The sequence below is a fragment of the Oenanthe melanoleuca genome, chromosome 4 (genome assembly GCF_029582105.1).
Source record: "Oenanthe melanoleuca isolate GR-GAL-2019-014 chromosome 4, OMel1.0, whole genome shotgun sequence".
Taxonomy (NCBI): domain Eukaryota; kingdom Metazoa; phylum Chordata; class Aves; order Passeriformes; family Muscicapidae; genus Oenanthe; species Oenanthe melanoleuca.
In genome coordinates this window covers 47,707,150-47,731,227 of record NC_079337.1, presented here as the reverse complement: position 1 = coordinate 47,731,227, position 24,078 = coordinate 47,707,150, and the positions used below count along the sequence as shown (strand labels likewise).

Genomic DNA, 24,078 nt, shown 5'->3' with positions numbered 1-24,078 from the left:
TGGTAGCTCTTCAGTTGGGGAAATAGAGACTTCTGTTCAAACGTATTTATCTGTAGACTATACAATGATTCAGTCTACCCCCAAACCTGATGGTATTTTGACAATTAATATAATGGAAGCAATTCAACTTACTTGATAACTGAAAAAAGAGTCCTAAAAAGCTGAATAAAAATGTCATTGCAATCTTCCAACTCAAAGCAGATGTTGTAAGATTTGACCCAAGCTAAATTCTAAAAGAAAAATTAGAATATTTAGGCTAGTACAACTTCACATCAAGTAACATAAATATAATCATGTTAGCTATGGGCTTTTTTATATTTAAGGAAAAATAATATACAATAAATGCAAATGCTTTGGGGAAATAGACTGGATATTTGCTTTGCATATGAAGAGCTCCTAACACAGAGAGGCTTTGCAAAATATATCCAGAAAAAGCTAAATGCAGAATGATCTGATTTCTTAATTATAAAAGCTGATTTACAGAACTTTTTAATATAAGACCTTATTTTTGATTCATGCTATGAAACAAGACCATTTCAAACATCATGTTTTAAAATTAAATATCTTGTTTATAAATGAGATACTATTTCTAAAAGCAGTCTGAAGCCCATCACTTAGCTCTTGTCAAGAGTATGGTTTTGCAATGTTTTTAAAGCAAAAATCTTACATTCCTCCTCCCATCACCAATACAGGCCCATCTGCATTTTAATCAGCCTTTGAAACTTTCTCTCTTGATGAAAAACCTCCAACATATGGAATTGTGAGATAAAGGCTACAATTTAATAAATACCTATTGTTTTACAGATTGACAAACTTTATTAAACACGAACAGCATTATAAATACTAAAAGAAGCAATTCACTAAACTTCCATGCAACTGGTGTGATTTACACAGATAAAAGATATTTGCCAGGCATACAGGCACATCAGGAGAACAACTGATTACACTTCTTAGGCTTACAGAGCTAATACCATCTACTGAAAGTTACAACTACTGCATTACCTCTAACAAGTAAAAGTATCTGTTAAATTGAGGGCTCTTCGTATCCTCCAAGCCTTTTAATTGTCTTGTAATAAACAAGAATATGTCCTGTCAAAAAACAAAGTTTACAAGCTTTATTCAGCACAAAGTGAAAAAATAATCCTTTAGTACTGACATCTATCCACACATTATCAAACTCATAATGTCAGAACATTAAATTGTCTTTTTTAGGTACTGACAGAAAGCTATCACCAACCAACAGAGACACTGGCCATCTAGCATTCCTTTACAAATCTCTGGCCTTGAAGTATTACACTGACTTACAGGATCAAAGCAACTTCTCCTTAATAAAACTAAAACTCAGTATACATAACATTTTTCTGTTGGTTTTGGTTTTTTTTTGGGGGGTGGAGGGGGCTATTTATATTTTCTCAGTTAGAATAAGGTAGGAGAAAATCCCTTATTTTATGAAGTATTTTTACCTTAAGTTTGTCATGTGAAGTATATGGAGCTTCAGGAGCATAGATACGAAAGATATCAGCCAAGCAACATGCTACAAGGAGGCGCACATCTTTATTGGGATTCCTGAGGAAGAATTCAGATGCAAGGTGCAAGGCTAATGGGAGATACTGCTGCTTCTCATCTTCTGAGTCCTGGTCCATATCCATGAAGGTTTTTACCACCATCTGAAAAACATTGGAAAAAAAATTGAGTTCCTACTGCTTTTATTCCTTATTACTAACCAAGACTTTTTAAAAGGATGCAGTGCTATCAATACATGTTCTGCTGCATAATCACAATTAGTACTTGAATTTTTTTGTTAAGATAAATATCAGAAAAAGGGAAGTGTTAATCTGATACTTACAGGTTTATTGAATTTGGTATTTCAAATTAAGACACTGAAAACCACTTTGCAGTTCTGCTTATTTTGCCAATCTTGACCTGAGATACAGCACAGAAACTGCTGTGTACAGATGAGGTTGGAGATGGCAGCATCTCTTCCTCAAAGCAGTCCCATTGCAATTCCAAGTGAGGATCACCTCAGTGTGAATGGTTAGAGGGACTGTAAACCATCTGGCCTAACACATGGCTACAATACAATGCAGCTGCTTTAGAGCTGTGCCAGGACTAAAGGAGACTAAGAGGCCACTCGTAATACTCTGCCTCTACTGAGGCACAGATCTCACAAAGTACTTTACATACGCACAATACTTCTATCTAGTTTAAACAAACTAGATACTGGATAATTTAATCCCTCATGAAAAATAAGTCTTAACACTGGCGATCTCTCTGTGTATTTCGAGCTGCATCTTTAGCCTTATTAACATAATGTAAAAAATGAACCACACACATGGTTTCCTCGCTTCTTCTAACACAGCTAAGAACTACTAATTCCTGTGAAATGCCACCAGAATAGTTTAATTTAATTATTATACAACCCCAGTTAATTGAAACTTCTCAACATAATAATTTGGCAAAACTGAAAGTTAAGAATTTGGTTTGATTCTTCAAATAATAAAAAGTTGCAGATTTAACTTTTGGAATAGTGTTTGCTAAAGGATGAGAATGACTTCTAGGATGTCACTACAGAACAAGTGGATACGCCAGAGACTCTTAGAATGACCTTAGTGAAATCAGTCTCCGTGTTCCATTCCTCTATGTCACCTTGAGCGTCCTTAGAGTTAAAAATGTGAAGGACAGGCACACTGCATACCAATAGATTTGGTATGCCCACTACAGACATAGTATACACAATGAACACAATGAAGAGATACAAGAGAGAACACAGAATGATAAATCTTGATGGGTCAAATTCACCTCTAAAATAATAACAATAAAACACAAAAGAAGACCGAGCTCACGCAGCTAATAAATACATCTCCTACTCTAACCAGAATTTTTTTGTTATGGTGTCATTCAAATGATTCTAGGATTACTTCTCCATTACTAAGCATGTCCCTGCTTCCAACATGGAAATGCTGTGTTTCAGCTTTCTTTCCTTCCTGAGTTTTGAAATATAGTTTTAAATGCAGATCTTATGAATGAAATGTCGACAGCAACCTCTCCTACAGTACATTACTTAAAAATCCTTCTCCATTTCTGGAAATGTGTAAGTATAATCCAATTTGCCATAAAGACAAAAAAGAGAAGACTAGAGACAAGAAAAACTCTACACAACAACAAACAGAAAAAAGAGAACTTTACACCTACAGTCCAGAAAAACACAAATTACATCTTATCGGTCTGTTTCCTTAAAAATATTCTTACGTTATGTTTTAAAGCCCTAGGTGAAAGCACAAAAACCATTCTTCTACTGACAACTCAGGTTTGCCCAGTTACAGGGCCATTTGTCACTGTGTCCTGGGCTGCATCAGGCACAGCATCGCCAGCTGGTCAAGGGAGGGGATTGTCCTGCTCTGAGGCCAGGTGACCTCACCTGGAGTTCTGGATGCAGTTAGAAAGTTATCTGCTAAAATAATCTAATAATGAAACTGAAAACCTAAAATAAACTCTATAGATACAAAAGGCTAAAGTCCAAATAATTTAAAGTTTAGAATGCCCAAACTGGAAATCACTGCCATGCTAAGAGTTTTTATTCCTCAAAAAATGTGGTCAAACTGTAACAAGAACTCACTACTTTTTCAGATTACAGTAGCACTGTCTAATTGATGTCTGGCTGTACAGTTGAAACTATCTAGAACACTAATACTCATTCATAAAAAAAGCATACAGACTTAGCAGCTTTCACAACAAAGATCTGTTACCATACTCTGTGAAAAAACAAGAGACAGAAGGATATTCTTTAATAATATTAATATAACATCATCCATTCCTTTCAAACAATTGAGCAGACAATTTAAATACTAATTCTAGCAAATGTAAACAGAATACAGGTATGCACATTTATGATTACACTCATTCTGCATCACTTTTGATTGAATGCATCTCCATTAATTTGTCACATACTGGTACTTTAGTTAGCTTGAAAAAATAAAGCATTATAACTTTTCTAGAAATTGACATTATTGCCATTTTTACCACAGTACCCTGAAATTCTAATTATCAAAGCAAAATTTTACTCTCCCAGACTCTACAAATAAGTGAAATGATCAGATTATAACATTGAAGAAATGCAAATGCCTTCACTCAAATTAGCAAGAACAGCTAAATGAAAATTTATGAAGTCACTCTCAGCATGTTATGAGCATACTGACAATTGAAAAGTTAAAGCCTTTGGGAAGGTGTTAATCTGATTGCATCAACCATGTAGTGTGCAAGCCAGTCACTCTGTGTTACCCTTTCACCCACTGGAGAGAAATACACAGACCCTGAGTTCAAGCACAGATGTCTATGATGACATCTACAGATGTTGGCTCAGTTTTGCCCCAGAACTCTGCACCAACCATGAAAACAGCTCAATGAGACTAGAGACCTGAAACCAGGCAAAATTAACAACACCTGCAGCTTCTTGTGAGACTGTCAGCCTTTCGACTGCACTGAAACACACACGAGGTTGCCAAAGGGCTCTTCACACTGCCCATATCTCACATGCAGCTTACATGTGGCCTGTTTCCAAAGATGAAATCAGCATGGTAGCTTGCCCGTGTGTGACTCAGCTGTGGCTCTTGTGCAAGAGCTATGCCTCAGGAATACTAACTTTTGCTGTTCCGATCTGTAGGATTTAGGAAAATAGTTTGTTGGATCAGGAAGCCCATCTACTGCTGAAATATACTGATGACTTCAGCAATACAGGGGGCAGAGGTATATAAACACCAAGAGAGGACAGGATAATCAGTACAGACAGAGAAAAGACTCAAACCAGCAGCTGCAGAGGAGAGGAAGCAGGCAGATCTAAAAAAGCCTTGCTGCAGTTGGCAGGACAAGCATAAACCTCCAAGCCAATCACAGCAGGGGGAAGGCGTGTACGTGTTGCATTTGTTTTACTGTTCTTACACCAGCTTATTCACAGGGTTCCAACAAACTTTGGCTTGTAAAAAGACCAGAGAAAAATACTCAGTATTTTAAAAAACCCTTTGCAATCTCTGAAAGAAGAAATTCAACAACTGAGAGAATTTGATATCATTTGTTGTAACAGGGATGATACTGTAAATTAACTTCAGTACTAGGATTAAATTACAAAATATATTTGAAAGTAAAACTTAACCAAATGGATGTGAACTCATGACACTTCAAGAGCTAGGACAATTCAAGGAGAGATGCCATGAAAAGGCCGAAATCACAACAGACTCAAATAATGCAACTCTACCATCAGAGTGTTTTTATATCTTTCCTCACACAATTCAAGGAGTAATACAGGTGATTCTTGCCATTAACTATTAACAATAAATTATATTTTTATCTCAGATCTCACAGTAAAACCTAGCAAAATGTTTCACAGACGTGTCTCTGAAAAAAATACTTCTATGCAGTGGAGATTTAGGATGAGAAGTCTTCATCAGCCTCAGGTAAGAGTCCTACATATCAGCCAGAAGCACCAAACAAACATGGAAAAAGGAGACATTAAAGTGTGAAGAAAAAGAATAGAAAAATACTCAAATCAGGATGACTAGATGATTGTTATTTCAAAATCTTTAAATTCCTGACAAATTAAATCACAAATGTAGTAACACAGGTTTTGTTGGCTTTGCTTTAAACTACAAAAAAGCAAAATTATCCCAAACAACAAACTATACACACACACCACCCAAGCTAATGCCCAAACGAGGGAGACACCAACTAAGCAGAAAGCACCAAATATTGAGGTAATAATCAAGAAATGACATCTTGCCAATACATCCAACAGGCTGACACCAAGAGAATTTTCTAACACAAACCAAACCTGGAAGGGGCAAATAAACCCAGAAGCCAAGAAGAACAGGGTAAAACATGAAAAGCAAATTACTTTGATAACCCTTATCTCAAAACAGCTCATGTCTTTAATAAAGATAATTAACACTCTATACAAGACTGACCATGACAAGAAACTTAGTTTGAGTGCCAAGAACAGCATCACATTGAGCCACATGGAAACTGAGGAACCTGAAAGAGATGAAAATTAGGCCAATATTGTCTCCATAGCGCCTTCCTAAAGTCATAAACTGAAAGAACATTTTGGAACTGAATGAATTCATCGGTGGAGAATGGTGTTATAGCTGACCCTATTTCCATAAAAAACTGTGGTACAAGAAGTAGGAATTGATGGTGATGACACAGTTACAGAATGACAGTGGAGGACAGGATACTCCATGAGAAGAACAGAAATACCAAAAAATCACCATTGGTAAATCATTATATGCTTAGTGCTTAAATCCATGAACTTATGCTATTAAGACCATATCTGCTGTAAACAACAGAAGAGGAGAAAGATGAACATTCAGTAATCAATTGTAAAGAATTTATGACCCAACAATGGCTATGTACATGAAAACAATGAAAATGCAATTGCAGGATATGAGAGAGGAAGGAAAGGAAAAATCAGCAATACAACTCATGAAATGCTAAAAATACCAAATGCTGATTGGAAACACATTACTTAGTCCTGATTATTCTCACTAATAAAAAAAAAAATAAAAAAATAAAAAAAAAAAATTAAAAATTACACAGGCACAGAAGGTACCTGCTAAACGAGTCTCAAATGCCTTTTCTTGTAAGGAGACATTTACCAGACTGTGCTAATTAAAAACAACAGCTAAAAACCTCTCTTTGGGGCCAGTACTGCATTAATGATCTGGACTAAGGGATTGGTGCACCCTCAGAAAATTCACAGATGACACTAAGTAGGGTGGGAGTGCTGTCTGCTGGAGGGCAGCAGGCTCTGCAGAAGGTCCTGGAAAGGACAGACTGGTGGGCCAGTGCTATGAAGTTCAATAAGGACCCTGCCAGGTCCTGCACTTGGGTCACAGCAACCCCAGGCAGTGCCACAAAGTGGCTGGAAAGCTGCCCTGTGGTAAAGGGCCTGGGGGTGCTGGTCAACAGCTGCTGACCATGAGCCAGTGTGTTCCCAGGTGGCCCAGCAGGCCAATGGCATCCTGGCCTGTGTCTGCAAAAGTGTGGCCAGCAGCACCAGGGCAGTGACTGACCCTCTGTATCTGGCACTGGTGAGACCACATCCTCAATCCTGTTTCCAGTTCTGAGCCCTTAAATTCAGGAAAGACTTAAGTGCTGGAGCAAGTTCAGAGGAGGGCAATGCCCCATTTTCACTACAAATTCTTTAATCTATATTCTCTGACAACACATTTAACTGGCTATGGATAACCTGGGGAAGGGAAAAAAGGAAACAAAAAGTTGAACAGAAGATGATATCAAGCATATACAGGGGGGCAAAGACTATTTGCTTTCTTCTTTATATAAATCTCCTGCTCACCATGTGAAGCCAATGAACAGGGTTTCCAGATGTGATTACAAATTTATCATATGAGATGTAAAGTTGATGCAAAACCAGAAGTGGTAGCCATAGCGACACATCTCCTCTTCACTGGGCAAACACTTTAACTGGCTGTTCTTCCCCTGGGGACTGACCTACACCAGGTTTTTCTTTGGAGCTCCAGCCAACTGACCAATCACAAGCAAAGTCACAGAATGGTAATTTACCACTATCTTCTCACTGGTGAAACAGTATATTCTGTATTATTTTACTTGCATCAAGCAAGTCAGACTATTTTCCAAGAACCTATTTATTAAATCAATCTGACACATGAAAACCAACTCCTATGACTACTACTTGTAAAAAAAAAAAAAAAAAAAAAAAGGTATATGGAGCAGATAGTTCATGGATTACTTGAAGTAACCGCCTTGATACACATTCTGAACTAACTACAAAATGAATTAAAATATCACATAAATAGGACAACATGGTTACCAAATTGGAAGAGGGATGGTATAACTACCTACATATTATATCTTTGTAATCAACACACAGTAGAATTCCAGTTCTGTTGTAAAGCTGTAAGAATCCTCATAGTAATATGAATGCAACAAAAGAGGGGAACAAGACAAATAAAATGAGAAAAATCAGATGCCCTAATCAAAAATACTTTTCATGGCACAAATTAGAACATTCTTTTAAAACTGTGCTTCAGTATTTTGCTCTGCAAAAACCAGTCACGTATTGACAATCAGATTGACATCTTGGTTACAGCATCTCATATGGACTGCTGAAAGGAAAAGTTCCAAGAAAGTATGCTTCTCAAGATTACAGTGGTGCAAAAGGAAGCAAAAGTCTGTCCTTCCTTCCCAGCAGACAATAATCCTAACGCTGTCATCTCTGCATGTGATAAATCCTGTACTCTTTGGCCATGAACAAGCCCATGGGAAAAATCAGATTCATAATGTACAGCAAAGAAAATATTACATGCCTGTTCTTATCACCACAACGTTGTCAAAATATATTTTGTTCAGAACTGAGTATTTTAGACAATATCACTGATTTCAAATTTTTACTAAAGTAGATTTTGAAAGATTAAAACTATTTTTGTATACCTTCAGTTCCTTCGCCACTATGTGCAACCGTAACACGTGCTTTTTCCTCCAAGTAAACGTACTTTAAACCCAAGTAAATTTCTTTTGTGTTTAAGCAGGTACCACTATGTTTTGTGTTTAAGCAGGTACCACTATGTTTTGTGTAAGAACAACCCATAAGTTCAATTACATTCACACTATTACAACAACACAATTAAAAGGAATCTTTATAATCTGTCATTTCTTTTGAAATTGACTATTGAGTAATTAATCACATGCAACCAAAATCATAGGTGTTTGGAGACAGGTTTGAACTGCGTACTGCTAAGATTACTGGTTGGCAAACAGGTCTGAATTTCTGTCTGGTTTTGGCTTCATATGACATGGAGATCCCGTTTAACCACTTGCAGCCGCCATCTCCTTCTCCCTTTCCTGTTACTCACCCTGCCATGCTTCTGGCCACGCAGTGCCAGCACACTTGTTGAACAACTCCATGATTAAATTTAATTTACTGATCTGTCTGAAAAGCCTCTTGGGAAAAGTCCCGGATAGTTTTCTGACAGGCATAGTTAGATCTTAGACAGATATTATAAGTTCCAGTAGCAAGAAGGTAGTAAGACTTCAATGGCCAAGACCAGCAAGGGAAGATTAAGCCTTACCAGTGCATAAACTCTTAACAACCAACCCAACAGAATTCCTAACCTTACTAGTGGCAATCACAGGAAGTATGAAACTGGCAGCTACAGATAGCTGAATCCTACTAGATCCCCCGAAAATTTACTTCTATTTAGTAACAACTGGCATGAGATCACCAATGATTTTAAATTCAAGGTCTCAGAAATGTGTTGCTACAGTAATTTTCAGGACTTGGATCCAATGTGTCAATTAATGTCTTCATTCTAATTTAATCGTCTGTTTCCTGGGATTTTATCATGATCAGAGACAGCAGAGGTTTCCCCTTTACCTTTTCAAGTCACCATTTTCTTTTCCTTCCAGATTCTTATTTTCATCCTATCCTCAATCTCATACCTGGAGGTAAAGGCTCACTACAACTTCAGTATTGCACAGACTACATTCCCTAAGTATGTAAATAAGCATACCTCTCTGATTCATATAAAGGAAGCATAAAACAGTATTCACCATCTGCATCCTTAAGCACCACTAAATTCTATAAGGTTTTTCAACAGAAATTGTTCAGGTCAAAGATTCCATTGAGTAGCCTCAACTGATGGATCAGAATTCCCTTATTTAATCCTTTACAACTTGATGAAGTCAGTTTTATTTTCTCTCATTATTCCTCACTATGTTTTAATCAACATTAAGCCTAAAAGCTCCCACTGGGTCAATTCCACTCAAATTATTTCACTTAATACAAATTCTCCTTGGTGCGATGAACAAAACCAACTCACCTCATCACATTTCCCAAACAGCTAAAACGTTTTCAAGTGTGCAAAGTACTACCTGACATTAGGTCACTGTATGGTTTGTGACCAACAAAATTTATTTATTGGTATCTACTTTTTATTTACAAGCAGCTTTGGATGTATGACAATACTTGGCTACTCAATTCAACACCTTCTAAAGTCATAAATAATAAATAATATAAATAATATAGTTATTTTAATGCAAGAAACATTGAGAAATGTTGCTAGTTTGGGTGTACCAATATTACAATCCTGAAGGTATTTTGCTATCCCAGTTTTAAACTGGTTCATACAATTTTTCAATTATACAAACTTTAGTCACAATCAAATCACGCATTTTACCAATGTATGTATACTTCCTCTCGAATAATAAAGAGTGCTCATATTTATCAGCACACTATGTTTTCAGACTCACACTATTCCCTCTCTCATACACATCTATGATTTAAGTGTGGTGTCACAGCACCAATTTTAATTTTATTTTTTTAAGTGATTCAGTTCTCAGCATTATCTAGTCTTTAATACTGAAAAGATTTGTAATTGTATTCTTCACAATTTTTCTGCCAAAGACTAATAAAAAGGTTCCTAAAGTCACCCAAATTCTCAGAAATTTTGCTTCCACATACACAGATATGTAACAGAAGAGTTCTGCAGAAGGACTAAAAAGAGCCTATTTTTTAAATGTTCTAATGATAATTCAAGACATCATCAGTTAGAAGCATTTCCTTACAAAGTCCTCCTCCCCTAGGTATAATGGCAAGTGTATATATGGCTGGGGCAAAACCAAAAAATTCTTCAAATCTTATTACCCATGGCAAAGGAATTTCTATTTCCATATGAAGTTTTGCAAATACTCTGATAATAGCCTCCAGATGTGAGAGAAAGGATTCTTCATAACCAGCTCAATAGTGTTCTCTTCCAAAGAGAAGGTGGTGCTAGACTAAACTATGGCATTTGCATTTCTACTGTGAATTGACTGAAGGATTCATTCTGAAGTGATTAAGATCAATTCTTACAATTCAATCATGTATTAGGGTTTCACATTAAACACACCTAGAGAGCTCTGCTGCCAACAGTACTGATGTTGTAAAGAGTATACCCATGTCTATTTCTACATTATGGCATGGTACATCCTACATTCTCCTGACAACCAGAAGCAGGGCATTTATAAAGAGCAACATGCTTTTTCCTGCTTGTGTTTTGTAGTAGGTTGACCCTGGCTGGATGCCAGATACCCACCAAAGCCTCTCTACCACTCCCCTCCATAGCTGGACAGGGGAGAGAAAATATAACAAAGGGTTCATGAGCTGAGATACAGACAGAGAGATCACTCACCAAATACTGTCACAGGCAAAACAGGTTCAAGTTAGAAATACTGAATTTACTACTAACAAAATCAGAGCAGGATAATGAGAAATAAAACTTAAAAACACCTTCTCTCCTGTCCCTCCCTCCTTCCCAGCCCTACCTCCTCCCCCAGCAGCACAGAGAAGACAGGGAATGGGGATTATGGTCAGTTTGTCACATGTCTCTTCTCAGGAGAGAAGGAGTCCCCTTGCTCCAGTGTGGGGTCCCCTCCCACAGGAGACAGTTCTCCAAGAACTCCAACAGGACTCCACCTCACAGGCAGCAGTTCTCCACCAACTGCTCCAACACAGGTCGCTCTTCCACAGGGTGCAGTCCTTCAAGGACAGGCTGTTCCTGCGTGGGTCCCCAAGTCGTTACAAGTCCTACCCAGGACACCTGATCAGGCACGAGCTCCTCTCTCCATAGGTCTGCACATCCCTGCCAGGACCCTGCTCCAGACAGGCCTCCCCCAGGGTCACAGCCTCCCTGCCAGGATCCTGCTCCAGACAGGCCTCTCCCACGGTCACAGCCTCCCTGCCAGGACCCTGCTCCAGACAGGCCTCCCACAGGGTCACAGCCTCTTCTCAGGCATCCACCTGCCCTGGCGTGGGTCTCCTCCACGGGCTGCAGGTGGATCTCAGAATCTCCCTGGTCCTCCATGGGCAGCAGGGGCACAGCTGCCTCACCTCACAGCTACAGGGCAATCTCAGCTCCAGCACCTGCAGCATCTCCTCTGCCACCTCCTCCACTGTCCTGAGTGTCTGCAGACTTGTTCCTCTCATACATTCTCACCCCTCTCTTTCTCTGGCTTCCATCAACGCAAATAACTTTTTCTTTTTCCTTCTTAAATCTGTTAACACAGAGGCATTACCACCATTTCTAATTGGCCTAGCCTTGGCCATGCAAACCCAATTCATGTTTCAACACAATCAATAAATGAGACAAAAAAAAAAGTTTCTGCCAAGAAGAGCTTTTCTCATTCAGCAATCTTGCAAACTGTGATTCAGCTGAACACCTCATAAAGCATAAAATTACGTGAACTTTTTGTACCTTGATCTTTAACTGACTGCACAGTCTATTTCTTTTAAAAGCAGGAAAACATTAAAATTTCTTTTATCTGTGACAGTAAGAAAAGAAATAAACTAGAATTTCTTTCATGCATCTTGTTGAGTGACCAGCAATTGCACATAATGACATCCTACACAGCAACAGAACAATGGTACCATGGGTTGACAAGAAAATACTCTTTAGTTATGACACAAATTTTCTGGCTTGTTTAGGAGCCAGATTCCATTTCACCTCAGAATTGAAAATCAGGGGGCAAATCATATGAGACCCTAGCATGAACCATATTTAGTGACCAAACTTCACTGAAGGATTTTGTCTCTTGCCATCTACTGGAGTCCCAGTACAATACTGTCATAATAACAACAATTACACAGAATGCAGAAACTGAGAGTTTCCATTCCCAGTGCAAAAGGCTGCAGAAAAATCAGAGTTGTAAAACTGTAAAAATCTTTGATCTTTCACACTCAAAACTCATACTACCAACTAGTAATAACAAAACCAAACCCCTAACAAACCAGCACATCAAACCAGCTCCTCAAAAGGTACTGACTGCTGTGGAGAATCTCTGCCAGCAGCTGGTGAGGCGCCAGCTAATGTGCCTACCAAGCGAGATGCTGCAAAGAATTTCTGACCAGACAAATTATCTTTCTGCAATGAAGCACTGTCTTACTAGATTAATTTTGCTACCTATTGAGGACTATTACCTGTATCAGAAACACAAAACCCCACACAGCAGGGGTTGTTGTCTTTAGGCAGGTACCAAGCTCTAAACTAAGGCATTACAAAATGGAATGAACACAAAATGCAAGAATATTACTTTGTGTGTGTCTGGTAGTTTCATTTCATTTTTAACTAGGCTCATCAAAACCAAAATTTCTGAAAATTCTTAAAGCACAGGGAAAAACTGATGTAAAAAAATTGGACCTGAAACTTATCTGGAGTGGTTTTTCTGGCTGTAAGTCTTAATTTTTTAAGAAGGAGGAAAGACAATAATTTCTAATAAATGTACAGAAAGTATTGTATTTGTAGAATTAATTTAGCAAGCCTAAATTATTTTACTGTGCATGTCAAGTACCCCTAAGTAACAGATTAACTTCTGATATATGCAAAATGAATCATATTTTTAAGACGCTTTCCATTTAAAAAATTGTCATTACAATGGAATGGGAGACCGAAGGAAAAATAAAAGGCACCGATATTACTGATATAAGGTCAGAAAAATCAAATCCACAGTGCTCAGCAAAAGGATGATGTTAAAGACATAATGATTATGTGTTGGATATTCAGTTTCTGAAGAGAAATAAGCCTGTAAAATCAGTACGATGCATCTATGCACATGATTCTAACATAGTTAGCAAAGAATAATATGGTAAGTCTTCAAGAAATTCATATTACTATCATAATTGCCAATATCAAATGTTGAAATATTTCAAATCAAATATATTATTTATAGAAAGTATTTTCCTGGGCTTTATAGGACAGTCTTTAAAATGTTTAATGTTATAACTGTTGATTTTATCATATGACATGTAGACTTTTCCATTTTGAGCATGGGAGTAATGTGCATATTTACATCCAAAGAAAAAGTAAAAATGAAAAGGTAAGGACAGGAGAGCAACAACAACAACAAAAAGACAAAAATCAGTTTTTCCCAATTGTGCCTCTGTATCATACCTACTTTTATTTCCTGGGTCTTGTCATTTATACCCAGTCACCAATAACAGGATTATGTTTTCACTTATTTCCAACTTTGTTGAACATTTTAATACTATTTTCAAGCAATATAGCTACCTTGAGCTGATTGAAAGTTATCCCAAATGCAGAATAGATACTTTGTTTATAAAACCATGACTTTTTCTTACCTAATTAAAGAAAAAAAACCACAAATTCCTGCTTTTAGAGAGTCCTAATATAACCCTTCTGGACTAGCAATACTGTTTTAGAGGATATTATGTCATGTATCTCAGAGAAGCGGCGGCTTTGCTCTGATTTTCTGCAGTTATTTTAGTGCCAAGCTAATAAAGTCTTGACTGGGAATTTTTCTCCAGTATTTTGAGAACTTAAGTAACTCCTTGTTTCCATTATAAGAGTTCTGCAACTATTCTGCCTATCAGTTCCATCAAATTCCTTCCTTGTAGATAGCTAGAACAGACCGTAACCACTGTACCTGTCTCTCAACATTCCTGCTGTGTAATCACAGTTTTATGGCTATTGATTTTGTTAAGATAAGAAGCAGGCAGTATCAGATATAAAGTGACTTTTTTTTTCTAAGAACGTTTTCAAAAAGTGACTGACATTTTTTTAAGTAGTTCCAATAAGGAGTGTCTTGTACTAACACTTTATTTTTGAAAAACAGACCTCTCACTGAGGTCCCAAAAATCAGAGAGCACCGAAACTTCAGATAAAGATATATTTTTATTTAAAAATATACCTTATGTATTTAATGCTTGATTTATATATTTAAATACATCATTCATGTTCAGTCTTACAATTCATGACACTGAATTTAGCTGAAAATAACATTTCACTAAACTACATTACTGGAATCAGCAACTTGCAATTATGAAACGTGATTTAAACAGCTGCCAGCAATATCCTCATAAACAATGCCTAAAACAGGAATCGCACAAAATTTCTGAAGGTCCAGCATACTTAAAAAAAGCACTTGAGGCATAGTAGCTCTGTATTTGCAAAACACTTCGGCATGGTCATACAGAAAAATCAGTTATTCTCACCATGAGAGAATCTGAGAAATTTCAATGCCAAAAGTACGAAACCACACAGGAGGTGAGACTTGAGAGAGGTTCTTGAGGTTATACCCCTTAAATTACCTTAACATCTAGCTCAATACGTCATTAGAAATGTTTTGTTACTCACTAAATTTTACAGTTCCTGAGTTTTTAAAACTACAAAGAACTATGGTCAGGAAACAAAATCTGTCAACTACAATCTTCAGTGCCTAAAACTCAAACATTAAACTGAAGCCACCTAGCACCTTAAAGAAAATGGCTGAGACCTAATATTTTACTATTAATTTTATGGGAGAATAGTGGAGGTGGAAACAAGCAGATGCTGACCAAGTAACTGATCTTGAGGAAAATGCTTCAGTCCTTTTATTCGATAGTCCCAAAATACTGATACATTCATGATGAGATTAATTACAGAACTCTGTTCCAGATGTTGAGAGCAGTGCAAATAACCCTAATCCAGATGGGGCTCCAACTCCCTACCAAGGAGAGAGGCCAAAAGATGTAACTCTCAGATTTCACTATTGGCAGTTTCCCCATTAAAGGTAAGTATTGCTGTACTAAGGACCAAAAAGAAGTATCAAAGGGAAACAATCCAGCAAAGACAATTGAAGTATGGAGGGGAATGCCTCCTGCTGTCTGCCTGAAACCATCACCTTGTTTAACTTCAGGCATTTTTCTTTTCCCAGAGCTCTAACTGCTCACATATAGGGTTAAAAAATGGTTAAATCACGGGGCAGCACTTACATCAGGTAGTTGCCACCTGCATATTGTTGACATTGTGTCTACAGTATTTGTTTTGAATTTGCCTAGGAGCTGCCTTCAGAGTTCAGAAGACACTAGATTCTTGTGTGAGTCAGGTATTGAGAACCCAAGTGGTAGGAAAGTGGTTTTCCATCAATGAATTCTTCCAACTTAACTCTTCCAACTTAAGCATTTTGCATCCTATGTGCTCATCACTTCTCTCAGGTGAGAAAGCAGAATCTCCTACTCAGCAGTCGTAGAGAAATCCAGGAAACCCAGAACATCTTCCCCCCTCATTTTCAGTATGATGGTTTGCAAGCATTCTGGTCACAATTAAGACAGCACAAAGTTTAGAACAAAACAGGTATTAGCCTCCATCTAGCTTCCCATAAATGTACCCAAATTTCTTTGTGCTGGTCAAACCTATGAATATATGGTATCAGTTACTCAAGAGGTTTTTTACATATACTATCAAAGACTTGCCAGATAATACATATACATTTTTTTGAATCAAGAGTCACTTAAGAGTCTCCAGAATTTATAAGCAAACAAAAAGACTGAACTCCAGGAATCCAAATATACTACTCAGATATGAATATATGTAAAGCATATCCACACATTCATTTCTTAAGCATTATTCTGAAGTTTTCTGAATTGAAGAGTACCAGTAAGGACTTATTTCAAGAATATAAAATAAAACTACTAAACCTCACAAACCACAAACCAAATGATATGAGGTGAAATCAAATTATTTCAAAGTAATCAAAATTATCTACATAACTTCATCCAAAAGTTTCTGGCAACATTCCCACAACTGCTATTTTCATAGAAGTTTCCATATACAAACAAATTGCTACTAGAAAGGCAAGCGAAATTCAGCTCCAAGGTTAGCTGAAGTTTGGCAACTACAGAATTTCAATGCATATAGCCACTAAATAATTGCAAACTCCTTGTAAACAGTGTCACTAAGCAAATAAGCAAAATTATGTTCAAACATATTTCAACAGCAGCTGGATTTTTGGGACTCCTATCAAAGAGTCCGTAATATGTTCTGCACAACTCTCAAGCACAAGTGTAAAAAAAATGTTACTTAAATGAGTTAAAGAAGAAGAGTTCTCACTTTCTATGAATAATTCTGGAAGTGCTTCACGTGCAAAAGTAAACTTGGAGTCTATTCCAGTTGTAAGCCCTGTGAGCGTTAATAACTGGCTTTGATATGACACACACACAAAAAAAAAAAAGATTCCACTCCTTGCATTTTACTAGTTCATGCTTGGGGGAGAAAGCTATTTATGGTGCCTATCTGCTGGATAGAACAATTTTTTTTTGCATTATATGTGATTATCTGGAAATAAAATATTCATCTCTGTCTACATGTACGTATGCATATAATTACTCCCCTACAGACAGACACACATCCTGGAAGTTAGCATGTCTTTGTTTAAAGAACAATCAACTACAGCAGGCATTAGGAAGGAAAAAACCAGCAAGAACCAGAGCCAGCATAAAGACAAATCCATCTGCAAGCACTGGCCTGTACCGCCTACTCTAGTCCAAGTCACAGCACAAGACTCAGGAGTTTGGACTGCAGAACAGGAAAAGACCAGTCTGAACATCACAGACTGCATCTTATAACCATAATACTGGTACAAAACTGTGAGCCATCATGCTTAGGAAGGCCTGAAAAAGACTTGAAACCTCAAATTCCTTCTTTTGCACAAATAGGACAGACAATAAGAGAAAAAGAGAAACAAAACAATCCTAGAGAAAGGAGATGTGAGATCTAAGTATTTAACTCTACTTATTATTACATAAATTCTGAATTCAAATATAAAAATCTATTAATTTTGAAAGCAATTGGGATTAGTATTGAAAGTATTAGGATGGTACCTATCACTGCATTTATTCAAATGAACATCAGAAAATTTATTGTGGATTCTCCAACATTCATGTTTGTTCAAAATTACTGGTGCTAGCAAAATCCACACGTTTGTTTATAAATATGGCACTGATCTCAATTGTTTGTAATCAGAGAATATTCTCCCCTACTTCTTAGCTTCTTCTTTCAGACGTAGGAGGCCAGTACATTATTTCACTGCACCGACATTTGCAGCTTCCTGAAACAAGGGAGACACTTCATTTTGTTTAGAGATACTGCCTCACAAATAGAGGGGGTGGAGAGGTGTTTGTAGAATTTCTTAGGGTGTAGTTTCATGGCTGTGTGAGTCAACCCAAATCTGCCAGATCTGTCCCTCCATTATGCCAGCACATAAGTGCCTGATAAGTGACACTACTGAAAAATCCCTTCTTCTGCCCAGGTTACTTTTCAGATATATCTCCTTCTTGAACCAGCTCATTACATGGCTATAAAAATGACAAGGGGAGGGTGAGATTACTTCAGCCCAATCTCAGGGTGCAGTTTAATGACTTAGAAGCTGATTTAGTAAGGTCAAACTCAATGAACAGTGTTCCAAATTCAGCTGTCACTGCAAGTAATAGCTCACCCCAATATTGCCACAGAGCTTCTGCGAAAGCAAGGACAGGGTAGTAGATGAATGCATAAGTCACGCTGATCCAAATGAAAACTTACCTGGAAAAACTGCTTCTGAATTGGATCAGTTCCACCATCTAGTATCCTACAAGCCACAGATACACCTGGATAGGCATGAGGAAAGGCATGGCTCACAAGCAGCAAGAGTATTTAACTGTCCCAAAGTGCTGGCTCTGGTGCTTGTGCTTCCATAAACCTGGGTTTGATTCAGGGCAATTCTCCACCTACTGGTGTAGCAACTCCACCCTTTCCAACTACACCAATTTTTCCCTCTTTCCCTACAGTCACTATGTGCCTTTATTTTTTACTTTTTCTCCTCTCACTCTTCACAAACTTGATTTGTTTCTATGACTTCAGAAGTACTCAAGTAAGGAAAATTACTTTGAACCATTAATCTTCCTGAACAGCAGTGGCAGCAGCAGTGAAAATGAGCAACTTCTTCAGTAGCAGCATCACACTAAAAGTACTCAAAAGTAGTCAGAAACAAGAGTGCCAGGAAGACAAGCGTCCAGAACACAATTCTGGCAGACTATAAAGAGAACTAGCCTTTTAAAAATTATTTATTTATTTAAAAGATAAACTAAACTGATTTAGACTGTTGAATACCCACTGTGCAGGTCAGCTCAGTTTACTAAACTGACTGTAATACTCTACAAAACCAGCCTGTCATTACTTACTCCTCCACATTGTTACATTCCTGATGAAATTATTTTTGCCCACAGTTTTGTTTTTGAGCAGAAGACTGATAAAGATGATGAAAAATCGTAGGAAAACTCTCAATTCTAAAATTTTGAGGTTAGTTTAAAAATCAATGTTCTGGAGGCATTTCATGATGCCAGGCTTTTAATGAAGTATTGAGAGGCATCCACTCCAATTCTGTACAGAAACAAACACGACAGCCCTCATACAGACTGAAGTTAGAGTAACTTTGAGGAGTCTCAAGACAGTGTGAATTAAGGCACAGCTCCACAGTATGAATTCTCATGAGGCAGAGCCTGTGAAAGAGTCCCTCAAGGTGTTTCTCAAACCAGCTCCACTGCTAGATAAAAATCTAATGGTGAACTCTATCCTCACAGACATACACAGGTATCAGAAACTAGTTTTAGCATCAAACATGGAGTTACACACAGCTCCAATTCTAGGATGAGTATTCTGCAATCTACATATCCAAGTCAGGCCAGAATGCTCCAATTTGCACAAGAACCTAAACAAAAACAGTATCTAAAAATGTCAAAGTGAAACAAATTAAATGGCAGCTTTTTAATCTGTAATCTGACTGAAGGTGATTTAACCTTTAAAGGGAAACACAGACTAGAACTGAGACCATAACTTTGGAAAATATTACACACCCCCCCTCCCTTTCCCAGTTGAAATTTAGAAACACAGACACTAAACTTCGTTTCCACTCTCATTTCAAAGCGATTTTTTAACAACTTATTAAGTTTTCTACTGACCTACTTCCCGTTCTATTAATGTGTATATATTCTACAAAGATACAGTTTTTGTATTTGGTGAACCCTCCATCTCCTAAAGCAAAATTTTCATGATTTTACAGCAGTCTAGACTACCGGTTTCAAGTGGAACAAAACTGAGATCTTATTTCCAGATTTCCTAATTTCACTTCAGCTACAGTAATGCCTACTTTCATATTCTACATACATTTTCTAAGGAAAAAAATGTTACTAACAGCTCACAAATGCAACTCCTAAACCTTCATTTAGTGACTTCACATGAGCAAAACCAGTACTTCTTTCCACTGATATTCTACTGGAAATAGCAAAAGAAGGAGCTTTAGAGAAGAGATGGATTCAAATTTTTCAGGAATAATAAGACATGCCAAATACATTTATAAAGGATGATTGAATTAGGCATTTAAATAAACATGCATTTTCAAGGAGAAAAAGCTTTAAAGCTGCCTTGCACTCTTAATTTGCATTCCAAGTGAATGAATGTTAACTCTGCAGCACTTCATTGATGAGAAAGAAATGCCCACTGCTAAAACCCACACATATAGGGCACTTTTTCCATCTCTCACAGATCACTGAGTTGTTCTTTAACCATCATAACAAAATACTAAGTTTACCTGCTTTATTTTTATTACTGTAACAGCTTAAGAATTAAACTTCCCTTCACATACCCCACAATACATTGTGACATTGTGCAAACCAAGCAGTATAATTTCTGAATTATTCTTCTTCACTACATCATGTAAACAAAAGGTTTTGGAAAAAAAATTATTTCCTTTATGACTGAAAGGAATAAGGCCCACAGAAAAGCACTGCAGTCAGAGTGACTGAATAACAGATTTTACTCTCTTAAATCACAAGAAAAGAACAATACATATATTCTGCAGAATTTACTTTCAAGTAATTCCCTACTAAATTATGAATAGTTTGATTAAATTTCAGTAATGAGTTTATTACAGAGCATCATTACTGCATTTGGATAATTAAGTACATGCATGTCTTTTCAAATGGTACCAGAAGAAAAGCACAGTTAAAACACAAAATTGTATTAAAATTACAGAATTTACTATACTTTCACTACCCTAGGGACCAAAAGACAGAGTAAAAATTTTAAGGTGAAACATGCAACCGCATCTTCCTTACAACTGAATATGTAACAAGTCAATTAGCTTACTTTTTTAAGAACAACTTATAACCACTTTATTTTCATATCCACATCAATACTGGCATAAACGTTAACAGTCATATTGCAAAATTTCTTTATATTAAGTACTTCTTAAGTTCAACTACAGTTTCATTGCACACATTCTGCCTCAGCACTTGTACCATACCTCTGATTCTAAGAAGCCAGAAAAAACTGAAAAAGGTAATTGCATAAAAAAGCCCATAACAAAACATCAGTTAAAGAATTTACTGTTTGTCTTTTGAGATTTTAAACTACTTTTGAGTGATTTGGGTCTTGTCGGGATTTTAGATTGGCTTTTTATAATTATTGCTTTACGTTTTCAGTAATAACCATATTGCAAAATTTTCATTAAGATGATCATGGAATAAAAGTATTATATCCAGTTGTTAAAAACAAATCACTTTCAAGTTTAAAAACTAGCAATATTTTTGAATACCATGAACCACCCACTACCAGTTTGTGGGTTAAGAGCGTACTAAAAACTTTTTGTGCTTTGTTTTCCCTTTTTATCTCCTGTACTGCTGCTATTTGAAGCTGATTTTATCACAGGCGGCAAAATTACCACTGGCTGGTTTCCAAGAGATCTTCTCCCCATCACCCTCCTCTCAGAGAGCTGCTGCATCCCTTGCCTTGCTCTCATCCTCCTGCATTACCTGCCCACTTTCCTTTGGGTGCCATGTCTAGAAAGCTGGGGAGCAGGCAGCAGATCCCCTAAAACATTTGAAACACCCATGAAACAATTAGTTGAATTTATTCCAGCTAGCACATGGGCTGCTGCCTTTTGAAATGTTTAACAATGCTGGTCCATGTTGCTTTGTGCAAACAGAATTAGGATGTCTCTATTCTGTTCAGCACCAATTAGACAAGTGTTCCATCTCTAAAACCTCTCTCCAACTGCCAGGAAGTTTTGAACTAATGCAACTTCAGGGAAGATCAGTAACAAAGAAATTAAGCTTATTTCATTAGAATAGCGAGGTAAAAATATTTTCTCAGGCTAAGTTGTATCATATAAAGTAAATTGAGACACACTAATGTTTTCCTCCAGTTTTTGAGAGGCTGATTTTTGGGTACTTAAAACAACAGTAGTAAGATTTTCACACTAAGCACAAGTTTACAGCTGGTCTTTCAATTGGCTTTCACATTTATCAGATGCACTGATAAAACAGTTTTAAGATCAGTAAGTTACATAAGATTTTAAAAATACTGTGAAACTGCACATGTTAAGCTACTTCCTCAGGGTCAATTAGGCTATTTCCACAGAGAACCATAAGAATGAGAGAGACAACAACTGCAGAGGAATGGGAATTCTTTAATGACTGCAAGCAAATTCTAATACTACTAAGTACTAATCTAGATTCTTTTTTTTAAGCATATGCATTTTTCAGGTGCTGTAGACACCAAAGAATGGTATGTGAGAAACTCCAGAAACATCCAAAATATTAAAAAAAAAAAAGTTCTTTCTCCTTCTTTTTCATCTTCAATATCTGTTAAAAAAATATTGGTAAATAGAAGAGACATCTCTCTTTAGTGTTTATGAATATATTTTGCTAGTACAAAACTTTTTCTTTATTGTTTCAATAGTTTGGAAAGTTTTCATAAATCACATGGAGAAAGATGTGCTAATTTCTAGCATTAGAAACTGAAGACATGAGACCTAAAACGCCAATGACTACCAAACTGCATTCCAGTAAAATGTGACAGGCTGTACACATGGAAGACAATAGAGTACCATTAAGATTAGGTAATATAATTAAACAACTAGAAAGAAACAGGAAATCACTTGACAGTAAGACATTACAAAGGCTGATCAGCCTTCACAGTAAGTTTGAAAGAATTTTTCCCTCACTGCGGCTGTAAAGCTGATCCTAATACTGAAGCTCTGAAACCTCCGTCAGGTAAATATGTATCTTCTGTCTTGCATAAATAAAATATATGTTTAGAACATATACTCAAAGACCAACTTTCTTGTTTATCAAAAATGGAAAATACTTGAAGAAAAGGAATATTCTATGCTGTATTTTGAAACGTAAAGTCTGAAGACTTGCACGCCAGCCTCCCACCTATTACAAAGTTTCTATACAATGCCTGTAAAACAGCCTGTAACACAGTTTTCAGAGAAAACATTAGTCATTTTCTGGGTTTTTTTAGAAGAGATGATGAGACCTGATTTAAAGAAGCCCTGGGGCACTCAGAAATGTAACTGAAATCAAAGAAACTTTCAGTTTGAACATATAAAGTGTAACAGAATGCAGTTCACTTCAGAAGTCACAATTTAAAAATACCAAATCAGCATATGAAGCCAGCTTGTCTTTCTGGTATTGGGGTTTGTTTTTTTCTTCTCACTAACTCTCCAGTTCCCCATCTTTTAACTGTGATTAACACCATGCAGCCACCTCACAAACAAGCATTTGCGTAAGAATTAGATTAAAAATTCTTTGAAGTTTATGGTAGAATAAATAAGGGCATAAAGACTTCTGAACTACTCTGTCCGTTTCAGTGGTCAGACATCAGACATTATCATTTCTAATTCAGCAACCTTTTGGGCTCCCCCCTGCCCTTTCAAATGGGGGCTATTTTTCCTTTCACAACACATCTATCTCAGTGTTGCTGGGAAACCATTAGAATAATATTGTACACGTGAAATTGCCATTAATTACTGACGCACTTGCAACAATAGAAAATTATCAGATACAAAAACAAAGGGTGTCATCATCAATCAGTTTGAAATCCAGTAACATCTGGGTGAACTTGGTAAGCCTACATGGCCTGTCCCTCAAAAGACTGAAAAAATTGGGACATTTACAAAGCAATTGGTTAATATTCTATTGGAAAAAAAATCAGAACACAATTTCTTCTTCTCTGACTAGTGGTCTGTCCTAGTTAATGAAAAACTTGATTGTTACAAGACTCAAACTAATTAAAAAGATTAAACTATGAGCAAAATCAAATTAAAAATTTGGCTTTAGGCTTACGTGGCCAGCAATAGCTCAAGAACATTGCAATAGCAGTCTGCAGTTAAATAGAATTAATGAAAGTTTAAAATTATTAGAATAATTAACTGTTGATCATTTCTGTAACCTGCTGCATAGCCTCCACAAAATTATTT

General features: G+C 36.9%; 1 protein-coding gene across 2 annotated transcripts in view; it reads right to left on the bottom strand.

Moving 5' to 3' along the window:
• Nucleotides 1-24,078, bottom strand: part of PDS5A (PDS5 cohesin associated factor A) — a 74,007-nt gene that overhangs the window by 43,801 nt on the left and 6,128 nt on the right. For both annotated transcript variants that reach the window (XM_056489175.1, XM_056489174.1), the window contains exons 3-5: nucleotides 1,464-1,667; nucleotides 1,003-1,089; nucleotides 133-230 (exon numbers count right to left, since the gene is read on the bottom strand). In XM_056489175.1, coding sequence (XP_056345150.1) covers nucleotides 133-230; nucleotides 1,003-1,089; nucleotides 1,464-1,667 — 389 coding nt within the window. The remainder of the gene's footprint in view (nucleotides 1-132; nucleotides 231-1,002; nucleotides 1,090-1,463; nucleotides 1,668-24,078) is intronic.